The 21,237-nt window shown below is 41.7% G+C and overlaps 1 protein-coding gene across 4 annotated transcripts in view; it reads right to left on the bottom strand.

The window, feature by feature from the left end:
- The window catches only part of DPF3 (double PHD fingers 3), a 277,931-nt gene that overhangs the window by 6,359 nt on the left and 250,335 nt on the right, over positions 1-21,237 (bottom strand). For 2 of the 4 annotated variants that reach the window (XM_082384351.1, XM_082384348.1), the window contains exons 9-10: positions 9,612-9,724; positions 115-196 (exon numbers count right to left, since the gene is read on the bottom strand). In XM_082384351.1, the coding sequence (XP_082240477.1) occupies positions 115-196; positions 9,612-9,724 (195 nt within the window). Of the gene's footprint in view, positions 1-114; positions 197-9,611; positions 9,725-21,237 lie in introns of those variants that run through there. The other 2 variants (XR_014242372.1, XR_014242373.1) reach the window with 2 other exon arrangements.

Genomic DNA, 21,237 nt, shown 5'->3' with positions numbered 1-21,237 from the left:
CGATTAAATGAGACAAGACACGTAAAGCCCTTAGCACAAGGCCTGCACATTAGTGAGGGCCCGGTAAGTGGTAGAAGTAGCTGTTGTTGTTATTGTTGACTTAATCACCATTACCTTCTGGGGGCTCAGCCACTGGGGGATTTAAACAGTACATGTGGTAGCCGCGGTCACAGTCATCGCAGAAGAGGAGCTGGTCCTGGTGGAATGCAGAGTAGGAGGAGAGGAGGAAAGATTGAATTATTTAGAACCAACATCTGGCCTCCACCTACTCCGCCTGCCTTATTTCCATTGATCAGCTTCCCTGGATGCCCCTTTCCAGGCCCTCTTTAGAGTCCTCACTGTCCCTCGAACATGCCTCGTGCTTTGCCCACACCTGGAATTTCCCCCTCTGTCTCCCAAGCTATGCGCATCCTACTCCCACTTAAGAGTTCCGCTCAAATCATAGCTCCTCCAGGAAGCCTTCCTAGACCACCACCTCACACCCAAGCTTAAAAGGATTCTTTATCCTTCTGAACTCACATAGCCAATAATTCTGCCTCCATAAGGGTGGAAAACCAATTTCATGCATTTCTGTGTTCTCCAGGATGATTGCCTAGTGCACAGAAAGTACTTTCAATGTTTGCAAATTTTAATTGAATTCCTCTCAACCTCACTCTTTCCATTTGTGCAATGGGCAGCAACCACACTTGCTGGTAACATCCGTAACACCTCAGAACTTTTTCAGGGTTTCATTATGCAAGGTCAGAGAAATGCAAGTGATGTGATGCCACCTTTCAGCTCTCAAAAGCCTCTTCAGGGGCTGGAGGCTGGAGCCAGATGAGAAGAGTCCCCTCCAGTGCTGCGGTTAACTTCCAAGGACACAGTAGGCACCTTTGCTCCTGCAGTTCCCTCTGCCTGGAGACTCTGCCAGTGCCTGACCCCTTCTCTTCTGGACCATTCCCTACCCACCCTTCAAGTCTTCAAACACTTCTCTTCCACAAAGACTTCACTAATCTACATCAAATGGAATTTCTCTGACCCCCTCTTGCATCCTCATAGTACTTTCTCTTCCTTAGGACATTTAGTTGCACTTTCCTTTATGCTACAAAGCCTGGCATGTGGTAGACATGTACACCCAGTCCATCTGGAACATGCCTCTTTTGTCCACTCCTTTATAGATTGCAAGGCCCTTGGGGCAGAACCTTGTCTTACTCATCTCCGCATCTCCTTCAGAACTTCCTTGCTCATAGTAGCTACTTAGTAAGTGTTTGTGATCTGGTCCCCATTCTCCAGGTTCAGCCCTGTTCTATTCAGTGACCTTTGGGCCTGCTTTGATGGCTTATAAGACGTCTGTAAAGTTAAGTTCTGTATCAAATCTCACCTTGGCTCTCACCAGTGTAGAGATCCTAGAAAAAGTAGATATAGAAGTTGAAAACCCCTGTGAGCAAGCAATGGGGCAGGAGAGATCATGAATGATCTTTTTTTTTTTATATTCAATAGGACAATGGGAAGCTTTCGAAGAGTTAGCAATAGAGGAATAACATGGTCAGACTTGCAGTATAGAAAGATCTCACTAGCTGCTGTATAAGAAAAGATATCCAGGTGGAGAGAGATTGGTTTTTGAGGCCGGAAGTCCACTTAGGAGGCTACTACAGTTGTCCAGGTAAGAGATAACTTATGATGGTGGCCTGAACTAAGGTTGTGGCTTGGGGGAGAGAAAAGGGGCTTGCTTCCATCTGAGAGTCATTGATTAGATGTAGAGAGTGATAAGGAAGAAATCAAGAATGTCTTCTAGGTGGTGGCTTGGTCGGCAAGCCAAACGATGTAGCCATCCACTAAGGCGTGGGCAGAGGAGCAGACCTGTGGGAGGCAGAAGGCAACCTCAGCTATGAACATGATCTGTAGGTCTACAGATCACCTGGTGAGGGTGCCTGGAGGAAGCTAGAGGTCAGGAGAGAGGCCTGGGCGTAAGACATGGACTGGGGAGTCACTGGTGATGAGATGGCACTGGAGGTCCTGGGAAGGGAAGCCCAGAGTACGTGAGAGCAGATGTCTTTGAACTTGTGCTCATAGAGGGGTGTTCATGAACTCCTTGAAATTGTATGCACAACTCTGTGTATAGGTACAGAGGTACATTTTTCTGAGCAAAGGGTAAATCCATAGCTTTCGTTGAATTTTCTGAAAAATCAAGGACTCAAAAAAGTTACCGAGGAGAAGGCCAAGAATAGATGCTTGGGGAACACCAAAGCTAAGGCCCAGGCAGAGAAGAAAGAGACTAAGAAACAGCAGTCAGAAAGGTAGGATGAAAACCAGAACAGTGTGGTTTATTCCAAAAGAGTTACACCATTATTGTTGGAGCTGAAATAAGCTAAATGACAATATGATTTAGGGATAATACAAGGAGAAACCAGTTAGGATAGGGACAGAAAACAGGGAGAGACTTGTGAGAAACAGTATTATTAATATCTGAAATACATTGACAACTCCTACTCTAGTGCTGACACGAGAAATACAAGGAGGTAGAATATCCTGGATTGGACTTTCCCAAAGGGAGACCAAGGCATCTGTGGGTTTAAATGTCTCTTTCATGGGTTGATCATTGTCTAGCACCATATTCTCTTCTTTTCCATTTGCTTCTCAGATAATTGCCAGCCAAAACCACCAAAAAAACCCCAGCTCATGTGGACCCCCATGAGAAACACAATTTAAGGACATCTTACTCCCAAGTATTCAAGAACCAGAATTCACCTATGGCTACAGTTCCAGTAGAACGGGAATCCCTTTCTGGGACGTGCAGGGTAAATCCCTGGCTATGTGAGAGGAACCCCCTATTGCCCCAGCAGGCTCACTCCTTGATTCCTCCCCTAAGGTTCTGCCAAGTCAACAAAAAACCTCTACATTAACACTATTTGTAAAGCCAAAGACCAGAATCAACCCAAATGTCCATCAATAAAGGACTGGTTGAATAAACTAATGAAGAGCTATGCAACTGTAGGAAGGAGTTAAGATTATGTCTATACATTGCTGTGGAGTAACCTCCAGGATATTCAGTGAAAAAGCAAAGTAAAGAAAACAGGTATATCTTTCTACCATTTTCTAAGAAAATGCATCCACTTTCTTAAGGATTCATGTGCACATACACATGTTTCCATTTAACAGAATAGAAAGATAAACCATAATTTTTTAAAACGGTCCTATAAGCAGAGTGTAAAAGAGGTAGGGATAGAAGCTAGATTTCTTTGAACATACTGTTTATTTTAAAAATTTGATTCTGGAGCCAGTAAATATTTTACACGGTCATAAAGCAAAATTCACATGGTAACTGTCACTAAAAAAAAAAAAAAAAAGAAAAATGAAACAAATGAATCTAATCATGTACTAGTTGGTGGCATAACCACACAGAAAGAAACTATTCCAAGTGACTTGGAAACAAGTAGTCTGACTGTACCTCCTCAGTCAAATATATCTTAAGGACAAAAACAAATGCAAATATGCATATACACATACATACATATGTATATTTCTTTTCAGCAATCATATTATTGTTGTTAATAGTGGAATTGATATTCTATGTGAGTATCAAATGAGTGCTTATGTTGGTAATGAGAAGCAAAAATTTTGACATGGTTAAAAGAAAATACAGATGTAAGAGTGATAAGGTTAAGTAAAAACCCTATAATTAGTTCTGGCAATGAATTGGAAGTATCAGTGTAAATTCACAGTGTATTTTATCTTTAAAACAAGCAAATCCTATTTCCTAGCTCTGTCCATTGAAAATGCCCCCAAACAATGACTAATGCAGTAAAAATTAGCACCCCATCACCCATATTATATCTTCTAAAGACCATTGCCCACTAAAAGGAACCAGGAGTCCTTGGAGAAATGGCTGATTCCAGGTCTGGAGCATGAAATGTATAAGTATCGTTACATATTGGAAAGCAAGGAAACAAATACTACTGAGATAGGGACTTCCCTGGTGGTCCAGTGGTTAAGAATCCGTCTTGCAATGCAGAGGACGCCAGTTCAATCCCTGGTCAGGGAACTAAGATCCCACATGCCGTGGGGCAACTGAGCCTGCATGCCACAATTACTGAGCCCGCTCTCTCTGGAGCCCCTGTACCTCAACAAAGAGCCTGCGCGCTGCAACAAAAGATCCCGTGTGCCGCAACTAAGACCTGACACAGCCAATAAATAAATAAATATTAAAAAAACAAAAAACAAATAAAAGGAATAAAAGTGGGAACACAGTCCCAAAGATGGGACAATTTTAACTGTAATGGATTGAAATAAATCAAGTATGTATAAATCCTCGAGTCCATAAAGATACTATGTTTTAAAAACTTTGTCACTTTTGTTAGATGCCAGGGAAACATCCCATCATTTTTTAATTTATTATATTGAAATAATTTTAGTCTTAGAGAAAATTTGCAAAAATGATGCAGAGTTTCTGCGCACACTTTACTGAGCTTCCCCTAAAGTTAACATCTTACATTACCATAGTACAATCATGAAAAGCAGGGAATCACCATTGCCATTAGCATGACACTATTGACTAATCTGCAGACCTCACCTCATTTGAATTTCACCAGTTTTTTTCCCACTTACGTCCTTTCCCCAGGATTCAATTCAGGATCCTACATTCCATTTAGTTGTCAGGTATTCTTACTGCCCTTGAATCTGTGACAGTTCCTTGGTTTCTTTGTCTTTCATGACTTTGACACTTTCGAAGAGTCCAGGTCAGTGATTTTGTAGAATGTCACTCAGTTTGAGTTTGTCTGATCTTTTTTCCATAAGAGGAGATCTTCTCAGTGCATCTTATCAGGGGGCACGGATACCAATGTATCTTATTACTAGTAATGTTACTCTGATCATATAGTTAAGGTAGTATAGTACCTGTAGTGTAGTTTTTCCACTGTAAAGTTACGGTTTTTCCCTTTGTAACATATTAATAAGTAATCGGGTGGGGGAGGTACTTTGAGATCAAGCAAATATTCTGCTTCTCATGATACTTTTGCCCACTAATTTTAGCATCAATTGATGATTCTTGCTTACAACAACCATACCATGATGTTTGCCTATTGGTGATTTCCCTCTTCCCTCTACATTTATTAATTGTAATCCTGCTCTAAGGAAGAGTTCACCTCTTCCCCATTCATTCATTAATTCCTTCACTTATTCAATTTTTAAAATGTTAATATGAATATTTATTTTGTCTTTGGGTTATAATCCAATACTATCATTATTTACTTTGTTGCTCAAATTGTCCCAGATTGGGCCATTAGGAACTCCTTCAAGTTGGCTCCTGTGTCCTTGACCAATTTTTTAGCTCCTCCTTACTTTCTAGTACCGCAGGAGGCTCCGGCATCCTCTTACATTGTCCCAGCTCCAGCCATTTCTCCAAGAACCCCTGGCTCCTTTTACTGGAGAATCGTATTTAGAAACCAATATCTGGGTGGTGTGGGTCCTCATTGCTTCTGGGCTGTCATTGCTTCTAGGCCCTTACGACAGAGTTGGGAAATAAATGTACGTGTAGGTGCACATCTATATTTACTTCTGTATTTATCCACATGTGTGTGTACATATAAATAGTTATAGATATATAATATATAAACAAAATATATTATATTTAAAAGCATAAATTCATACTGATACCCCCTATTCCAACCCAGGACCACAGGGTTCAGTCTAGCCTTCCCCCTTTATTTGATTTTTCTTTCTCTGACATTGGGAAACCTGTCTCTCATTATTCACAATATATAGGTATCAGTTCAGACCTGCAGACACATCAAGTAGTTTCAGAATGACTAACTCACATGCCTGTGAGAAACAAATTTACTAACTAGCATATAATATGTGTATAGTCATTTCTGCCTTTAGCCTTAAAATACACAGTCAAATACTACTTTCCAAAGTTATCTAGGTTAATTTTTCCCTTCCCTACCCTTCAGTATGGCCATGTTACTATTTATATTATAGTTAAGTTCATTTGTTACTGTTCATATTCCATTTTCGCTTCCCCCACATCCTGGTTGAATTTCAGTATTTATCTTGAGGGTATGTGAAACAATACCTCGGTTCAAAGAGTCAGAGCTATACAAAAAGGCATTTTCAGAGAAGTGTTAACCCCCATCCCTACTATCCCACCCCCATTTCCCCATTCTTTCTACCCCATTCCCACCTACCCTGTAGATAACCAATCTCTTTAGTTTTTTGCTTATCCTTCCTGTATTTCTTTCACACAAGTAAATAGATACATGTATATTTTCTTATGCCTTTCTTGCAAGAATGGCAGCTTACTGTAGATATCATTTTTACTGTGCTTTTTTATTTAACAATATATTCTGGAAATCACTCCATATTAATTCATAAAGATCGACATCGTGTTGTTGTTGTTTTACAGCTGCCGAGTACTTCATTGTGCCACCCTTTATTCAACCATTTTGTGTATAAGCATTTAGGTCATTTCCAATATTTTCTAATTATAAGCAGTGTGACCATGAATAACCTTACGCATATGTATTTTCATAGAGCTGTGGGTATATCTTTAGGGTAGATTCCTATAGGTGAGATAGCTGAGTCAAAAGTTAAGTGCACAGTGGCTGTGTTAGGTATTGCTAAATTTCCCTCCAGAAGGGTTGTACCACTTTATATTCCCACTGACAATATATAACGGTGCCACCTTTCCCACAACTTCATCAACAGAATGCACTGTCATAATTTTTTGCACTGCCATACTTTTTTTCCCCAGTCTTATGGGTAAGAAATGATATCTCAGTTTTGTTTACATTTTAATTTCAATTATGAGTGCATTCAAACATTTTTTTTTTTTGCAAATATTTAAGGGTCATTTTTATATCTTTTGTGAACTGTTTTTCATATCTTTTTCCCATTTTCTATCAGGTTTATGGTCCCTTGTCCCTCAAATTTTAAGAGTTCTTTATATATTGCCACCTTCATCTGTGGTATATGATGCAAATATTTTCTCCCATTTTGTCAGTTGTCTTTTTACTTTATTGTGGTTTTTACTATGCAAATGTTTATGTGGTCAGATTTGTCAACCTTTTCTTTTATGCCTTCCAAATTGTGAGTCACAGAAAATCTTTCCTTATATTTAAAGAGAAATTCACCCATGTTTTCTTCTATTACTAGTATGGTTTTATTTTTTATATTTATATCCCCAGTCCACTTGAAGGCTGCTCTTACATATTACATGAGATATGGACCTAATTTTATCTTTTCCCAAATGGTTACCCTGTTGTCCCAGCACTGTTCATGAAAATGTCCATCTTTGATCCAGTAATTTTAGATACAACCTTTATTTTATACTAAATGTCTGTATGTAGTTGGGTCGATTTGTGGGTTTTCTATTCCATTCCACTGGTCTTTTTGTCCATACTCTTTTAATTTCAGAGGCATTACAGTATGTTTTAATGTCTAGCAGGGCTAGACTCCCTCCATAATTTGTTGTTTTTCAGTGTTTCCTTGGCTATTCTTGCATGTTTGTTTTTCCATATGAACTTTAGTATCAACTTGTCTAGTTCCATTAAAAAGCATGTTGGTGCTTTTATTGGGTTTGAATCAAATTTGTAAATTAACTTAGGAAGAACTGAGATCTTTACAATGTTGAGTCATTCTATCCAAGATCACACAATGTCTTTTCATTTGTTCAAGCCTATTTCTATGTCTTTTCAAAAGCATTTAAAACTTTTCTTCATTTAGGTTTTACGTACTTACTGTTAAGTATATTTCTAAATATTTCTTATTTGTTGCTACTATAAGTGGAGTTTCTCTACCATAATGTCCTCTAACTGGTTATTATTTGTGCATATGAAAGCTATTAATTTTTGTATGGTAATTTTATATCCTGCTACCTTTAATGTTTGGGTTAGCTTTATTATTGATTTTCTAGACTTTCCCAGATATACTATTAAAGTTATGAAATACAGAAAAACTTTCTACTTTGTTGCCATTCTTATACTTATTGTTTTCTCTTGTCTAATTGCGTTAGCTAATATCTATAGAAAAATTATGAATAGTAATAGAGATAGTGGGCATCCTTGCCTGGTTCCTGATCTTAGCAGAAATGCCTCTAGTATTTCTCCATTAAATAAGACAATGGCTTTAGTTCTAAGGTATAAAAAGTTTATCATGTTAAGAAAATATCCCACAGTTTCTATTTTCTTGAGGGTTTGATCATGAATACGTGTTGAATCCACCCATTATTTTGAAAACTGATAAATAAAGGGAAAGAATCTAGTATTTATCCTGCCTTTTCTATATAATCTATACATGAAGGTAACCAAATATAAGGTTGGAAAAGTTTCTCTTTATAGAATTATTCCAGCTAATAAACAAAGAAGAAATTATGGAATAAGAACATCACTATTTGCAACCCCTAATGAAATAGTCAGTGTAGTCAAAGATGCTACCATCATGAAAAGAGAGACACCAGGTACTACATACCTCCTGATGAAAGTATACCTCACTATTTATGAAGTAGTCTTGCTATTTATATATTTTAGAGACAGAGACAGAAAGAGAGAGAAAAAGAAAGAGAATCTGGATGTGATCAAGCCTCTAGCTCTAAGCATCAATGTACAAGAAATACAAGAGACAGAGGAAAATGTCAAACACCACCACAGGGATGCAGTTAGTAAAATACAGTCATGGGAAATTCTATTGAACAAATAAACTGATTTCTTCAACCAAAAAATCAAGGGGAAAAAAAAGATCAAAATAGAAGGAAACCCTATATATTAAGAAACTTTAAAGACATATCAACTAATTGCAATGTATGAGTCTTATTTGAATCACAATTCAAATAAATAGTAAATAAAAACATTTTAAAACAATTTAAGATAATTAACACAATGTTTAAGACAATTGAGGCAATAGGAATGTTGACTGGATGTTTCATTATATTAAGGAATTATTGATTTTTTTAATATTATTGTTAATATTTTGGTTATTTTTGTTAATAAGTAAGTCCTTATCATTTTTTTTCAACTTGAAAATAAACATATTCACAATCTGTAAAACATAAGTCCTTATTTTTTTAGACATATATGGTATTTACAGGTGAAAAGATATTATGACTAGGACTATAATATCATGGAGAAAGAGGTGGCAATATTTACAAAACAGGATTGGACATGTATTGATCATTGTTGAAGCTAGTGATGGGGGTACATCTGTTTCACTATTTTCTCTATCTTTGTATATGTTTGAAATTGTCCATAACAAAATGTGGGTTTTTTAAATTCTGCATCTATTATACTTAACATTTAGACCAAGTGAGATGACACACTCCAGAATGTGATGTAAAGAGCCAAGCACATCCCAACCGTTAAGCAGTGCGCACCATTGTCTATCAATGAACCCTTGAGGGCTAACGACCAGCAAGGCAGCCTCTGGCCATCACCTCCTGCACCTCTCTCCACAGGCACGAAGAATACCCAAGGTCCCTGTAGCACAAGGGTCCCAAGGGTGCTCGGGGCAAAAGTCAAGAAGGAGGTCCTGATGGATATTTTCCCCTGGAGTCCAGTGATGGGAATCCTGCCTTCCTCTCCAATCCTCAAAGGACTCCCAGCTCCTTGTACTTCTCCCTCCCACGCGGGAAGCCCCACACTCACATCATTCTCCGAGGTCCCACAGAGGATGCAGGATTTGCACTCTATGCACTGCCACTTGTAGGTCTTGACAGCCTCGGTCATGTTCAGGGTGAATTGCAGGCAGGTGGGGTGACCTGGAGGAAGCAGAAATGGCAGCATTAGGGCCAGAGGGTCTGACCTGTCACCCCTCAATGCCACAGCATCATGGCCAACTTGGAGGGAGGGTGGGGTAGCACGGGTTGGGGAATAAAGTGGGAGCCTGGCTGGAGCCCTACCCACCATCCTCACCACCACCCACAGTTACATCAGATCAACGTCCAAAGAGAGAAATAGGTATTAAGCCTTTTGCTGGGGAGAGATGTCATCCAAGGCCTCTTGCCCTAAGAGCCATGTTCCCCCAGAGATGTAACCAGTTGATGAGGACAGAAAGTGGTGATCAGAGAGAAAGAGAAAGGAAATCGCACAGCACAAGGCGACACCATGAGAGTCAGCAGCATTATCTCGTCGGCATCAATTGTGGTGGGAGGTAACACATATGGGCTATTTGCAGCTGAGCTTTCTGACCTGCAAAGCTGTGCACACTGCCTTAGGGCAGCGGGGAGGAGATCAGAGGGAGCATGTGAGGCTCCCGGGGACAGAGCTCGGTGGGCACTGGGAGGCACTACACTGCTACCTAAGGTGTCCATGCCCACTCCCAGGGGACAAGCAGAAGTCCACGCCCTGCACAGTAACAGGCCCTATGGAGGGAAGCAGCCTGGCAGGGAGGGCGAAGAAGTGCAGCGTCACTGCCAGGGCGCACAACAGCCAGGTCTACCCTGAAAGGACTCGTCACGGGCTCCAACTCTTCTCTCCATCCTATGTATCACGTTAGCCAAGCCAATAGTAAGAGCAGGGAGGGACATTAATGTGACCTTAGAGGACCCAGCCCCAGCAGACCTACACCGGAGGCTTGGCCTGCAGAGCTGGGCTCTGCTCTCAGCCACTGCCCACCCAAAAGAGAGACACCGGCAGCAGGAGGACAACTGTGAGCCGTAGAACGTGAAGACCTTGACCTCCTATTTGGCCGGGAAGGGAAACTTGGATGATGTCCCCAGGTTTCCCAGGGCTGTGAATCAGACGGGAATCTGCCCAGACACCCTGGGCAAAGCCCTTTACTGACTCTCTCACAGAAGAATTGACAGTTTTGCCTATTGCTAGGGGTTCACCCTTCTCCCAATTCTGCCAACTCCACCCTATAGTGCATGTGTCGCCTCTTTCACGTGAGGGATTGTGAGCTTCTAAAGAAGGATAGCATAGACGGGGCACCAATTAGGGGCAACCAACACAGCGTCCAACCCAGTGTCCCCCACAGACAGTCAAGATCCCACGTGGTACCACCACTCCTGGGCAAAGCCACATCCCAGCAAGAGGCCCCCATTTCTTCTTTTCCAAACCCTCACAGAGTTCTATCATGGTCCTTTGGGGGAAATACTATTCAGTCAATATAAGGACCCTTCAGATCTGGGCTGCCACCAATGCAAACCACACTGAGTTATCTCTGAGAGTGAGAGTGGGGACAGAATGACTCATGGTGAGGGGAGTTGGGGACACCTAGCAAATAGCAGGTGGGAGCATTGAGGAGGGGACTGATCTAAAAGCATTTCTAGGACTTCTCCGGAGCCATGCAACTTAGAAACCCTCACAGCTCTGAATAACCCTCTCAAAGTGACACCATGCCAATGACCCTGGGGAGAGCAAAGCCTTACATTAAAATCCTGGATGAACATCCAGCTGATATTCCTGACAGCATCTCAAAGATCTAAGAAGAACACTAGCCAGGGTTGTTCCCTATTCTGATCTCTCACACAGAACACTGGAATGGGAATAGGAGAGAAAATACCAGTTTGAGATTCTGGGTGTTCTGGGCCACAGATGCCCAGGTTCTCAGGACACCTGGGAAGGTTGAAGATGAATTCATGGAGCATATACCTAGAACAGCAGGTTGGTGTTGCCCTGTTCCACGGCCCTAGGGCACACCCAGCCACAACCAGCCAGCTTACAGTAATTGTTCATGAACTAGGGTTTATTGAACACCTGCTAGGCCAGCCATGACACTAGACAGAAAAGATACAGTGGTGAGCAAGACCCCCACCCCCAAATCCCTCTAGTCTGGTCAGAGAGAACTCAAATTAATAAACTACCCACATACCTATTTACCTATAATTGTGTAAGTACTGTAAAGAAAAACCATAATTGGCATTGAAAAATCACAAGAGAATCGAATCTAGTCTGAGATGTCAAGGAAACCTTCCCTGAGAAAGATCTTTAAGCTGATACCTGGCAGATGAGGAGGAGTTAGCTGAGTGGGCGAGGGAGAGGATTCCACGTGAGGAGAACAGCACGTGGAGAGGCTCTGAGCAGTGGAGGAGCTTGGCAAATTCAACAGAAGGGAAAGGCCAGTAGGCAGAGGCTTGGCGAGCAAAAGGAGGAGGGCAAGAAGTGCCCAGAGAGGTAGCTACAGCCAAGTTACGTGGGCACTTGTGGCCCTCATTTAAGAATTTGGGGCTTTAAAATCATTAAAGCATTTTGAGCAGGCAGTGACTGAATTGCCTTGTGTTTTTAAAGGAGCATTCCTTCAGCATGAGGGACCTTTGGGTGGTGAAGCAGTTCTGAACCTTGATTGCAGTGAGTTACGTATTGATAAGATTGCGTAGAACTATACACATACATGCATAAACACACATGTGTGTGAATGTAAAACCAATAACATATGGATAAGGTCTGCGATTGCATCGTGTCAATTGCCTGGTTCTGATAATGTACTATGGTTACGGAAGATGTTACATTAGGGGAAACTGGGTGAAGAGTGCATGGCACCTCTCAGTAATATATTTTGTAACTTTCTATGAAGCTATAATTATTTCAATATAAAAAGTTGAAAGGGTCTTTTTAAATAAGGAAAACACAAAGAAAAATTTAAGTCATCAAAAAGGAGGGAAGGAAAGGGAGGGAGGGAGGGAGGGAGGGAAGAAGGGAAAGGAAAGGAAAGGAAACGAAAAGAAAGGAAAGGAAAGGAAAAGAGGAAGGAAGGAAGGACGGAATGAAGGAAGGAAGGAAGGAGCTGCTGTCTAAGGAAAGAACTGGGGGGAGGCGGGCAGAGGGAATGTAGAGATGTAAAAATTGTTGCCAGGAAACTAGTTTGGAGGCGGATGCTGCTGTTAGGAGAGAGACAAGGATGGTGGAGGTGGAGACTGGAGAAATAGTAAAGAAATCATTGACAGGACTTGACCATTATTTGAGCATTGGGAGTGTGGGAAAGAGATGATGAGAAATAGTCTCAAGATTCCGACCTAAGAAACTAGGTGGGTTGCAGTGAAACTTACTCAAATGAGGAAGACTACAGAAAGCATACAGGGACCAAATGGAGGAGGGGGAGGAGTACCCTCTTTTGAGCATGTTGAACTTGGGAAGTCTGTGAGACTTTGGGTGGAAATGTCAAGCGGATGGTCGAATATAGGGGTTTAGAGCTCAAAAGAAATATGAACTAGACATATAAATTTAGCAGCTTTTGCTAAATAGGTGGTCATTGAAACCATGAGAGTTAATGAAATTATCTAGGAAAAGGGAAAAAAGAGAAAGGAAGAGGAAAGAAGAGAGAAAAAAGTCGAGGACTGAGCTTTGAGTAACTCAACTATTTGAAGATCAAAAGAAAGGACCAACAGAGGAAACTGGAAGGATGGCTGGAGAGAGGTAAGACGCAAACCGTGCAAGTACGGGTCACAGTGGCCCAGAGAAGAGCTTTCAGGAAGGAGAGGGTGGTCAGCTGTGTTGACTGCCAAAGGTTCATGAGTTTGTCATTGCTCGATAAGGACCCTGAATGAGCGTGTGCTGACAGAGCTGAGCAGAAGCTGCCCTACTAATAATAATACCCTCATCAGTGCCACCTTCCCTGGGAAGGAAGGTCAGGACATTCCAGAGCGTGACATGCAACTCCACAGCCAGCTGTGCCTCTGGATGCCTCCAGGGTTGGGGGGTGGGGGGTTGCATGCTTCATGAAGCCGACAACACTCCCTAAATATTTACTGAGAGCCAACTCTCTTTTCAAGACCTCTCGACCACTGTGCTGAGCTCTGAAGACATTTTCTGGGATAGCTTTGGACCAGTGAACAGTAGCAAGTGGGCTTGAGAAAATCCTGTTGGAAGTGTCTCAAAAAATCCCATGGGCTTTCTCTGTGTTCCGGTTTTGAGAAAGTCACTAGCCTCCCCCCAAAGATCTTCACACCCAAAGGAAGAGAACGAAGCTCACACAGCCTCCACCCCAGGTAAAATGTAGGACTAAGATTAGCCTCAGCTCTGGTTACAGAGCTCCTTCAGCTCAGAATTCAGACTCAAGTGGGAGAGGAAAGGAGGGGATGCAACTTCTCAGCTGGGGAGGGTGAGACACAAAGAGTTAAGTCACCCAAGCTGCCATTAGCAGGTGCAAAAACTAGGCCCAGAACTAAGTCCTCCTTTCTGTGCCACCAGAACAGGTTGCCTGTCTGCTGCCTTTCTCTACAAACAGGAAAAGTCATTTCCCAGATAAAACTATAGGGATAAGACTTCTTATCTACCATGGAAATGACTGGAATCAAGCATACTGTTGGACAAAAGGAAAAGTTGCTAAGGAAAGTGCTAGAAGCCCATATCTAAGTTTTACTGCTAGAACTCCTTATTTTTGCCCAGAACTAATTTCTAAAATCCTTGGAAGTAAGTGGATAATAGTCTTTCCAATTCAAGGGTGGTAGAAAATAAAGAGGCACATTGGCAGCAAAGCAATTTACTTATGGCCACGCACTACTTAAAGATTCCTGTCTTAATCTCTTTTGTAAAATTAACCATCATTCTCTAACGTGCTTGCTTGGAAATCTAGATTTTCCATATATACAGTTTTCTTAAAGCGAGGAATACCTGCATTGCTATTTAAATGGCCCAATGGAGTGAAGGGGAAACAACACTTCCCGGGTCCCCTGGGTGAGATGATTCAACAGGACATTTATAAGGTTTCAATTACCAAAATGGATTTAGAAAGTGGCGTGGTGTGCATGATTCATCCCAGCCAGATCATTAAAAACCAAGTCCTTCCTGAGTGTTCCTCCAAATTTGTTCTATTAGGAGGGTTCAATAAATCTTCTGCCCGTTTGTTCAGTTGGTCCAGCGGTGAACTTGGTGTAAAGATACATTCTTAATCCAGCCCTAACCCCTTCCAAAACGGACCTCAATCTTCCCTACAAGTTGAAACAGGAAATATAACCCATGGCCACCATGTGCAGAGACCTAACTTCTGGACAGGGCTTTCAGACAACGGAGATTTGGCTTTGGGGTGCTATTTCAGCAGCTGGGTAGAAAAGGGAAACCAGCGGGATGTGAGACGCTTCTCAGAAAGAAGATTGTTCATGAGGTTGGTATGTATGAAAATGCAGTCTACTGAACTCAGTGAAAAAGAGAAGGCAGGCATCTGAAAGCAGGGACTGCCCCCTTGCCACCTGAAGGATACATGTCATGGCTTTCCAGAACCCATGTGCATAGACGCTGACAAAGTTCAGGACAGCGAACAGGAGTTCGTGGTATTCGAGTGAGAAGGCACACAGATAAATATCCAGGCAAAACCAGTGTTCATTTATATTTACAGCTGCCTACTTCCACACATGCTCATACACAACTGCCCACACACATGGATATTTCCAACCTTTTAGGGACAAAAATATCTAAATATACCTTGTTGATTGAGTTCACATTACAACTGTGACTTAGAAGCTAACAGAGCCATCAACCAGTCAGTGTCACTCTGTAGATACTCAGCACAGTGAGAGAAACACAGTTCATTTTCAACAAACCCTGGGCAAAAAGAAATCTACAAATGGCTATGACATGTGTCTCTTACATTATGATCCTTATTAAAAGAGTTTTTCATTACATTATTGCCAATATTTAATTTGGACTAGGCTAAGCCACATCACTGATTAAATTAGAGCTCCAGAAAAAAAATTATCTCGCTAGGTATGTGCTGAAAACATAAATAAAATAGATACAAATAACTGTGGAACCAGCATGGTCTATTATTTATTCATTGTGAAATTATAAACACCCAATTTTATTTTATTACCTTATTCATCAATGTTGATCTCTTAAAAACTAATTTCTCAGGAAAGGAAAACCTAAATATCCATGGTTCTCAGGCAAGTAACTGCAAAATTCAAATTGCACTCCTTGGTCTGATGCCTGGTTTATAGAAATCATATTATATAAAATATGTAGGATCGATTCCAATCTGAAAAAGCACCAAAAACAAGTCTCCATAGGCATTCATTAGAAAATAATTTGGCTCAAATTTCTAGCAGTTCTCTATATTCATACACACATACAATTTCTAATATTTACATATTGCAAAAATATATAAGAAGCTTTAGCTAAAGAATTTATGCACAGTGCAGTCAAATCTGAATCACCCATGTTAAAGAGTAATTTGCGGAGAAACAAATATTACTAGCTCACTTTAGGAAGCCATCTCACTCCATCAGATCCATTCATTTTCACTTATCCTCTCTCTCCCTCTCTCCTTCTCTGTCTCTCTCTGTCTCTGTCTCTCCCTTCCTCCCTTTCTCTCTTTCTCTCCTTATCTTCCTCTTTCTAACCTCCTCCACTTTGAGACCCAGTTTGTCAGGTGGAAGAAAGAATGAGGCTCTGAGTTATTATACTTAATCTGCAAAGGGAGGAACCAATTCTGAGCCATCAAGAATTTGAACTCTGTGCACATACATTGTGACAAGCATGTTATCCGGGCACTGCTTCCCCACATGGATTACTTCTCCAGCCCTGCTTTGCAAACCTTCTACAATGATCTACAGGCTTACCTCCCATCTGCCCCAGATGTTCTTCTAACACTAAGACATCTACAAATCAAGGACCACAATGGCACTCCAGAGGCACCTGCATGGCTCCCTTTTTTCTCACCATTTTAATGTACTTCGAAGAGGACAAAGAAGAGAAAGAGAGTAGAAAGGATAAAGACCATACAGACAAAAACGCATTCAAAATAAATGATGGTGTATGCCATGGCTGCCTTTTGCTTGGCTAAAACACTTTACCATCAGCGAGTTTGACACATCTTAGGGGTCTGTTTATCCCCCCTCAAAACTGTCACACTCGCGGGCACCCAGGTGTCACACAAGAGACAAGCCACAGGGATTGTTGCTTCAATCATTATCATCAATAATCATAGGAAGCCATTCATGCAAGAACATTAGGAGCACTTTTAATGGGCTAAATCACTAAGGGCTCATGGCTGCATTCTCAAATGGCCCTAGAAATTCCCCAAGTTTTCATGGTCAAGTGTGGTCTGAGTAGTCTCATATATAAACCTGAGGGCATTTCAGTTGGTCTTCTTAAAGTGAAATAAGGGGATGGGACAGCCTTGACCTGGTTTTATATAACTTACCTGACTGTCCCAGGTTGGGGCCAAGGTACCAGAAAGATGTCAAGAACCACCGTAATGATCCCAGTGCCCCTAATTAGTCACTGCAGCTGAGTACCAAGGATAATTTATTCATTTACTCATTCCCTCAACAGTATTTTTTAATAAATAAATGTGGCCAGCAGTGTTCTAGGCACTGGGGATACAGTAGTGGGGAAAACCAAAACCTGCCCTCATGGAGCAAGTACCACAATTTGATATATGATGCAGCATCTGAGTCCCTGAGAAAAGTCACTTTGCCTCACAGGCCTTAGTTTTCCAGTATATTAAATGAAATGATAGGAATCTGTTATCCATGAAGCTGTGGCTCTGTCTATGCCACCTATAAACACTATTTTTAGAGATATTCGTGATCCCAAATTGCCCATCTGGTTGGTGAAATAAACAAGCCTTCTAAAGTTTGCCAGCTGACACTCAATGTGAAAGAAACTAAGAAGGAAATTAAAGTAACCAGTTAGTTCTGCTAGAATTTCTGGCAAATATTCCACTGAACTAGCCCACTCCTAGTCCAATACCACGACAGAAAGCACAAGAAATCTAGAAACCAAAAGCACTTTTCATCAACCACACCACTCACCCCCATGCAAAACGTTGGGCCTGTACAGATGGGTGGTCAATGAGTCTGCAGGCAGCAGAGGCCTTGGCTAAGGTTTCATCATGAGCAATATTGAGCTGTTTGTGTGACAGTGGGCAGATATTGCCAGGCAGGAATGGAAGAAGAGGGTCACCAAAATGAGGCAACTCAGGTTAAGTCTCCTTCTAAATCTTTAGTTGGAACTGTAGATTGGAGGCAACCATCTGCCAAAGTGACGCTTGTCCCACAGCAGTGCATGGAGCCCAGACTGAATCGTTGTCCAGAGCCCAACATCAATATTGGATGTGAATCCCTGACATTGGCTGTGCACATCAGGCCTCTCTGGACATCATGAGCATCTAGCCATGGGCACTGGCTAAAGGCTTTGGGTTTTCTTTGGAAAAGTGAGCCCGAAGAAGAAATTGTTGCTCAGATTGGAGACCCTGCAATCTTCTGTCTGGGAGGATTTTATGGTATAATTGATGGATAGCTGGTGGAAAAGAGTAGTGATTAGTCAACACTTGATTGTCTGTGATCCTCCAACTGCTGATCTTCCATGAATTGGAAGATGAACTCACGGGTGGTCTAAGTTCTCGAGTTGTCTGAGGAGCTTTGCGATGGTGTTCCATTTTTTTCTTTCAAAAATATTTCAGAGTTGTACCAAGTCAAAGGAAAAATGATGCTTTCTTGCTTTTCTGGCCTTTTCTATGTGCTACTGGGAAGCAATCATAGAAGTGCCTAGAAAGTGCCTAGAAGTTCCTAGAGGACTGACAGTGTGTCCATGACACTTAAACACTTTGTCTTTCATTTTATCTTTTAAATCATTTTTAATTCTAATTTTGAGGGTTCTTCTGACTTTGCAATTTACTTTATTGTGATCAGGTTCTTAAAGAAAAATAATTCTATTGAATTTGACCAAATTCCATGAGCACCTACAACTGCCAGGAGCTATACTAGGTGCTGAAGTTTCAAAGATGAATGAGGTGTGGATCCTGCCTTGAGGAGTTCAGGTTTAGGAGGTGTGATAGGCAGCTTCTGAGATGACCACCAACGATCCCCATCTCTTGGTATTCATAAGCTTGTGTAATTCTCTCCCCTTGAGGGTAGGCTGGACTTAACTGACTCACCTCTAGCAAGTAGAATATGACAGAAGTGATAGGATGTCACTCCTAATATTAAGTTATAAAAAGACTGTGGCTTTCATCTTTGGCACTCTGTCTTGTGCTTTCTCACTCATTTGCTCTAAGGGAAGGCAGTTGCTGTGTTGTGAGATGTCCTTGGAAAGGTCTCAGTCCAACTTCCTGGGAGGAAATGAATCCTGCTAAAAACCATGCGAGTGAGCTTGGAACAGGATCCTCTCTCAGTCGAGCCTTCAGATGAGACCATAGCCCTGGATGACAATCTGACTGCAACTTCATGGAAACCTTGATCCAAAGGCACTCAGCAAAACCACACCTAGATTCCTGACCAATACAAACTATGAGATGATATTTATATTTTAAGCTGTTACGTTTTGGAGTAATCTGTTATACAGCAACAGTTAACTATTATAGGTTATATCTTTTGAAATGACTATAATACAATGTAATAAGTGCTATAATAGGGGAATGAATAAAGTGCTTACAGATGGAGAAGCAATCAATAATGGGAAGCTTGGGGAAAGCCACTGAGAGGAGGTAGCATTTGAGCTGGGCCTTGAAGGATGAATTTCCTAAGGGAAAAAAAGGGTAAAGAGAATTACAGGGAGAGGAAATTGCAAGAAAGTTAAGGTGCATGGTTTATTCAGGCAAAGTAGAGTAGCTCAAGAAGAGCAGGAGAAAAGGGAAGTGGCGAAAGATGACGCTGAAGAGGTAAGAGGAAAGATTGTGAAAGGCCCCTTATACAGGCATACAGATTGGAATTTGACTCTGTAAGCAGTGAGGAATCCTCAGAGTTTTTTAAGCAGGGACCTGATTTGCTTGTACCCATGCTTTAGAGAGATGACTCTGGTGGTTAGGACAGAGGGTTTAGTGGAGACGGCTAGGGCAGGATGACCAGTTACAATATCCATTTATTCAAAAAATTTTTATTGAGCACTTACAATGTGCCAGGCACTGTGTGAAGTGCCAAGCAGTGAATAACACAGATAAAAGTTCCTACTCCTATGCAGCTTATGTTCTAGTGGGGGCACTAGCCCAGGACCAGCCTAGAAGCAGTGGTGATTAATGTAGGAAACATTTGAGAGGTAGAATTAGTCAATGGGACATGATTCTTGCCTGGACATTGGTGTGAGCAAGAGGGAAAAATAACACCGAGATTCTTAGGTTGGGCCACAGAGTAGATGATAACACTGTTAGCTGAGATGGAGACAGCAGGCTTGCAGAGAGTAACAATAGATTCATGTTGGTACATTGCACTTGTTGTGATGAGACTTTCAGTGGAAAGCTGTCCTTGGGTCGCTGAGAAAATATAGGTCTATACTCAGGAGAGAGGACCAGGCTGGAGATATAGATTTAGAAATCATCAGGTGTGGGTGGTAGATGAAACCTTGGCCCTTGGTGAGATACTCAGTGAGAGACCACAGATTGAAAAATAAAAAGGACCTTGTTGGGAGGAGGGGGGAGGGTAACGACCAGAACTAAAAGCATGAAAGGGCATCAAGAAGAGAATTCAGTGAGAAAGACAGAGACAATGGTCACAAAAGGAGGAGAACCTGGAAAGAGCCCTTCATGGCGTCCATGGCCACCACCATCAAGGGAGAGATGAAGTAAGATAAGAACTGAAGAGAACGTATTACGCTGCGAACCATTGCTGATTAGAACTGGGTAAAGTGATTCCCCAAGAGTAGTGGACCCTCATCGTTCTCTGAATGACTGGGTGGTTTCAGCATTGTAGAGGGAAGAATTCACCAGTAGATTATCTCACAACCTGCTTCTCCTTCCACAGGCTTTGTTCATCAGGCTCAGGTTTGGAAATACCATATAAAATAGTCTTAGGAATATTGCCTTTATCTGATTCCATTCGTTGATAGCAGGGGTCATTTTTTTGATGTACGTTCCATGGCCAAAGCTAGGCCCTGCCAGCATCACTTTCCATCCTTGCCCTAGGAGATGCATCAAGTCTCTGGAAGCCAGTACATTCCTTCTGACCTTGATTGAAGCTCTTCAGTCCCAGGTGTCAGAGCCCTGCCTGCAAGGCTGGGGCAGGTCCTAGTGGAGGCTTTTCCCACAGTTCCAGAGTTTGGTCGAGTGGCCCTGCATATTCTCCAAGAATGGCCAGATCCAGGAGAGATGCTGGTGCCCAGGCAGGAGAGCAGCATTGCAACTCAGACTGAACAGTGGAGAGGATGGAAATAATCACCTGCCAGTAATGTTGGTGGCTGTGGTGTTTTTTTAAAATGCCATTGAATTCTTTGATCCTCCTCTTTTCAAGAGGTGGAGAGGCTATTCCTCAACTGTTGAGTGTGGGCTGAACTTAATGACTTGCTTTAACAGATACAGTAAAAAGGAAGTGACAATATGAAACTTTGGAGGCTAAATTATAAAAAGGCACTCGTGTTTCCATTTTGACATCTCTCTCTCTCTTTCCCTCTCTCTCTCTCTCTC

This window comes from Balaenoptera borealis, assembly GCF_965194805.1.
Source record: "Balaenoptera borealis genome assembly, chromosome: 3".
NCBI lineage: Eukaryota > Metazoa > Chordata > Mammalia > Artiodactyla > Balaenopteridae > Balaenoptera > Balaenoptera borealis.
This window is presented reverse-complemented; position numbering and strand designations above follow the sequence as displayed.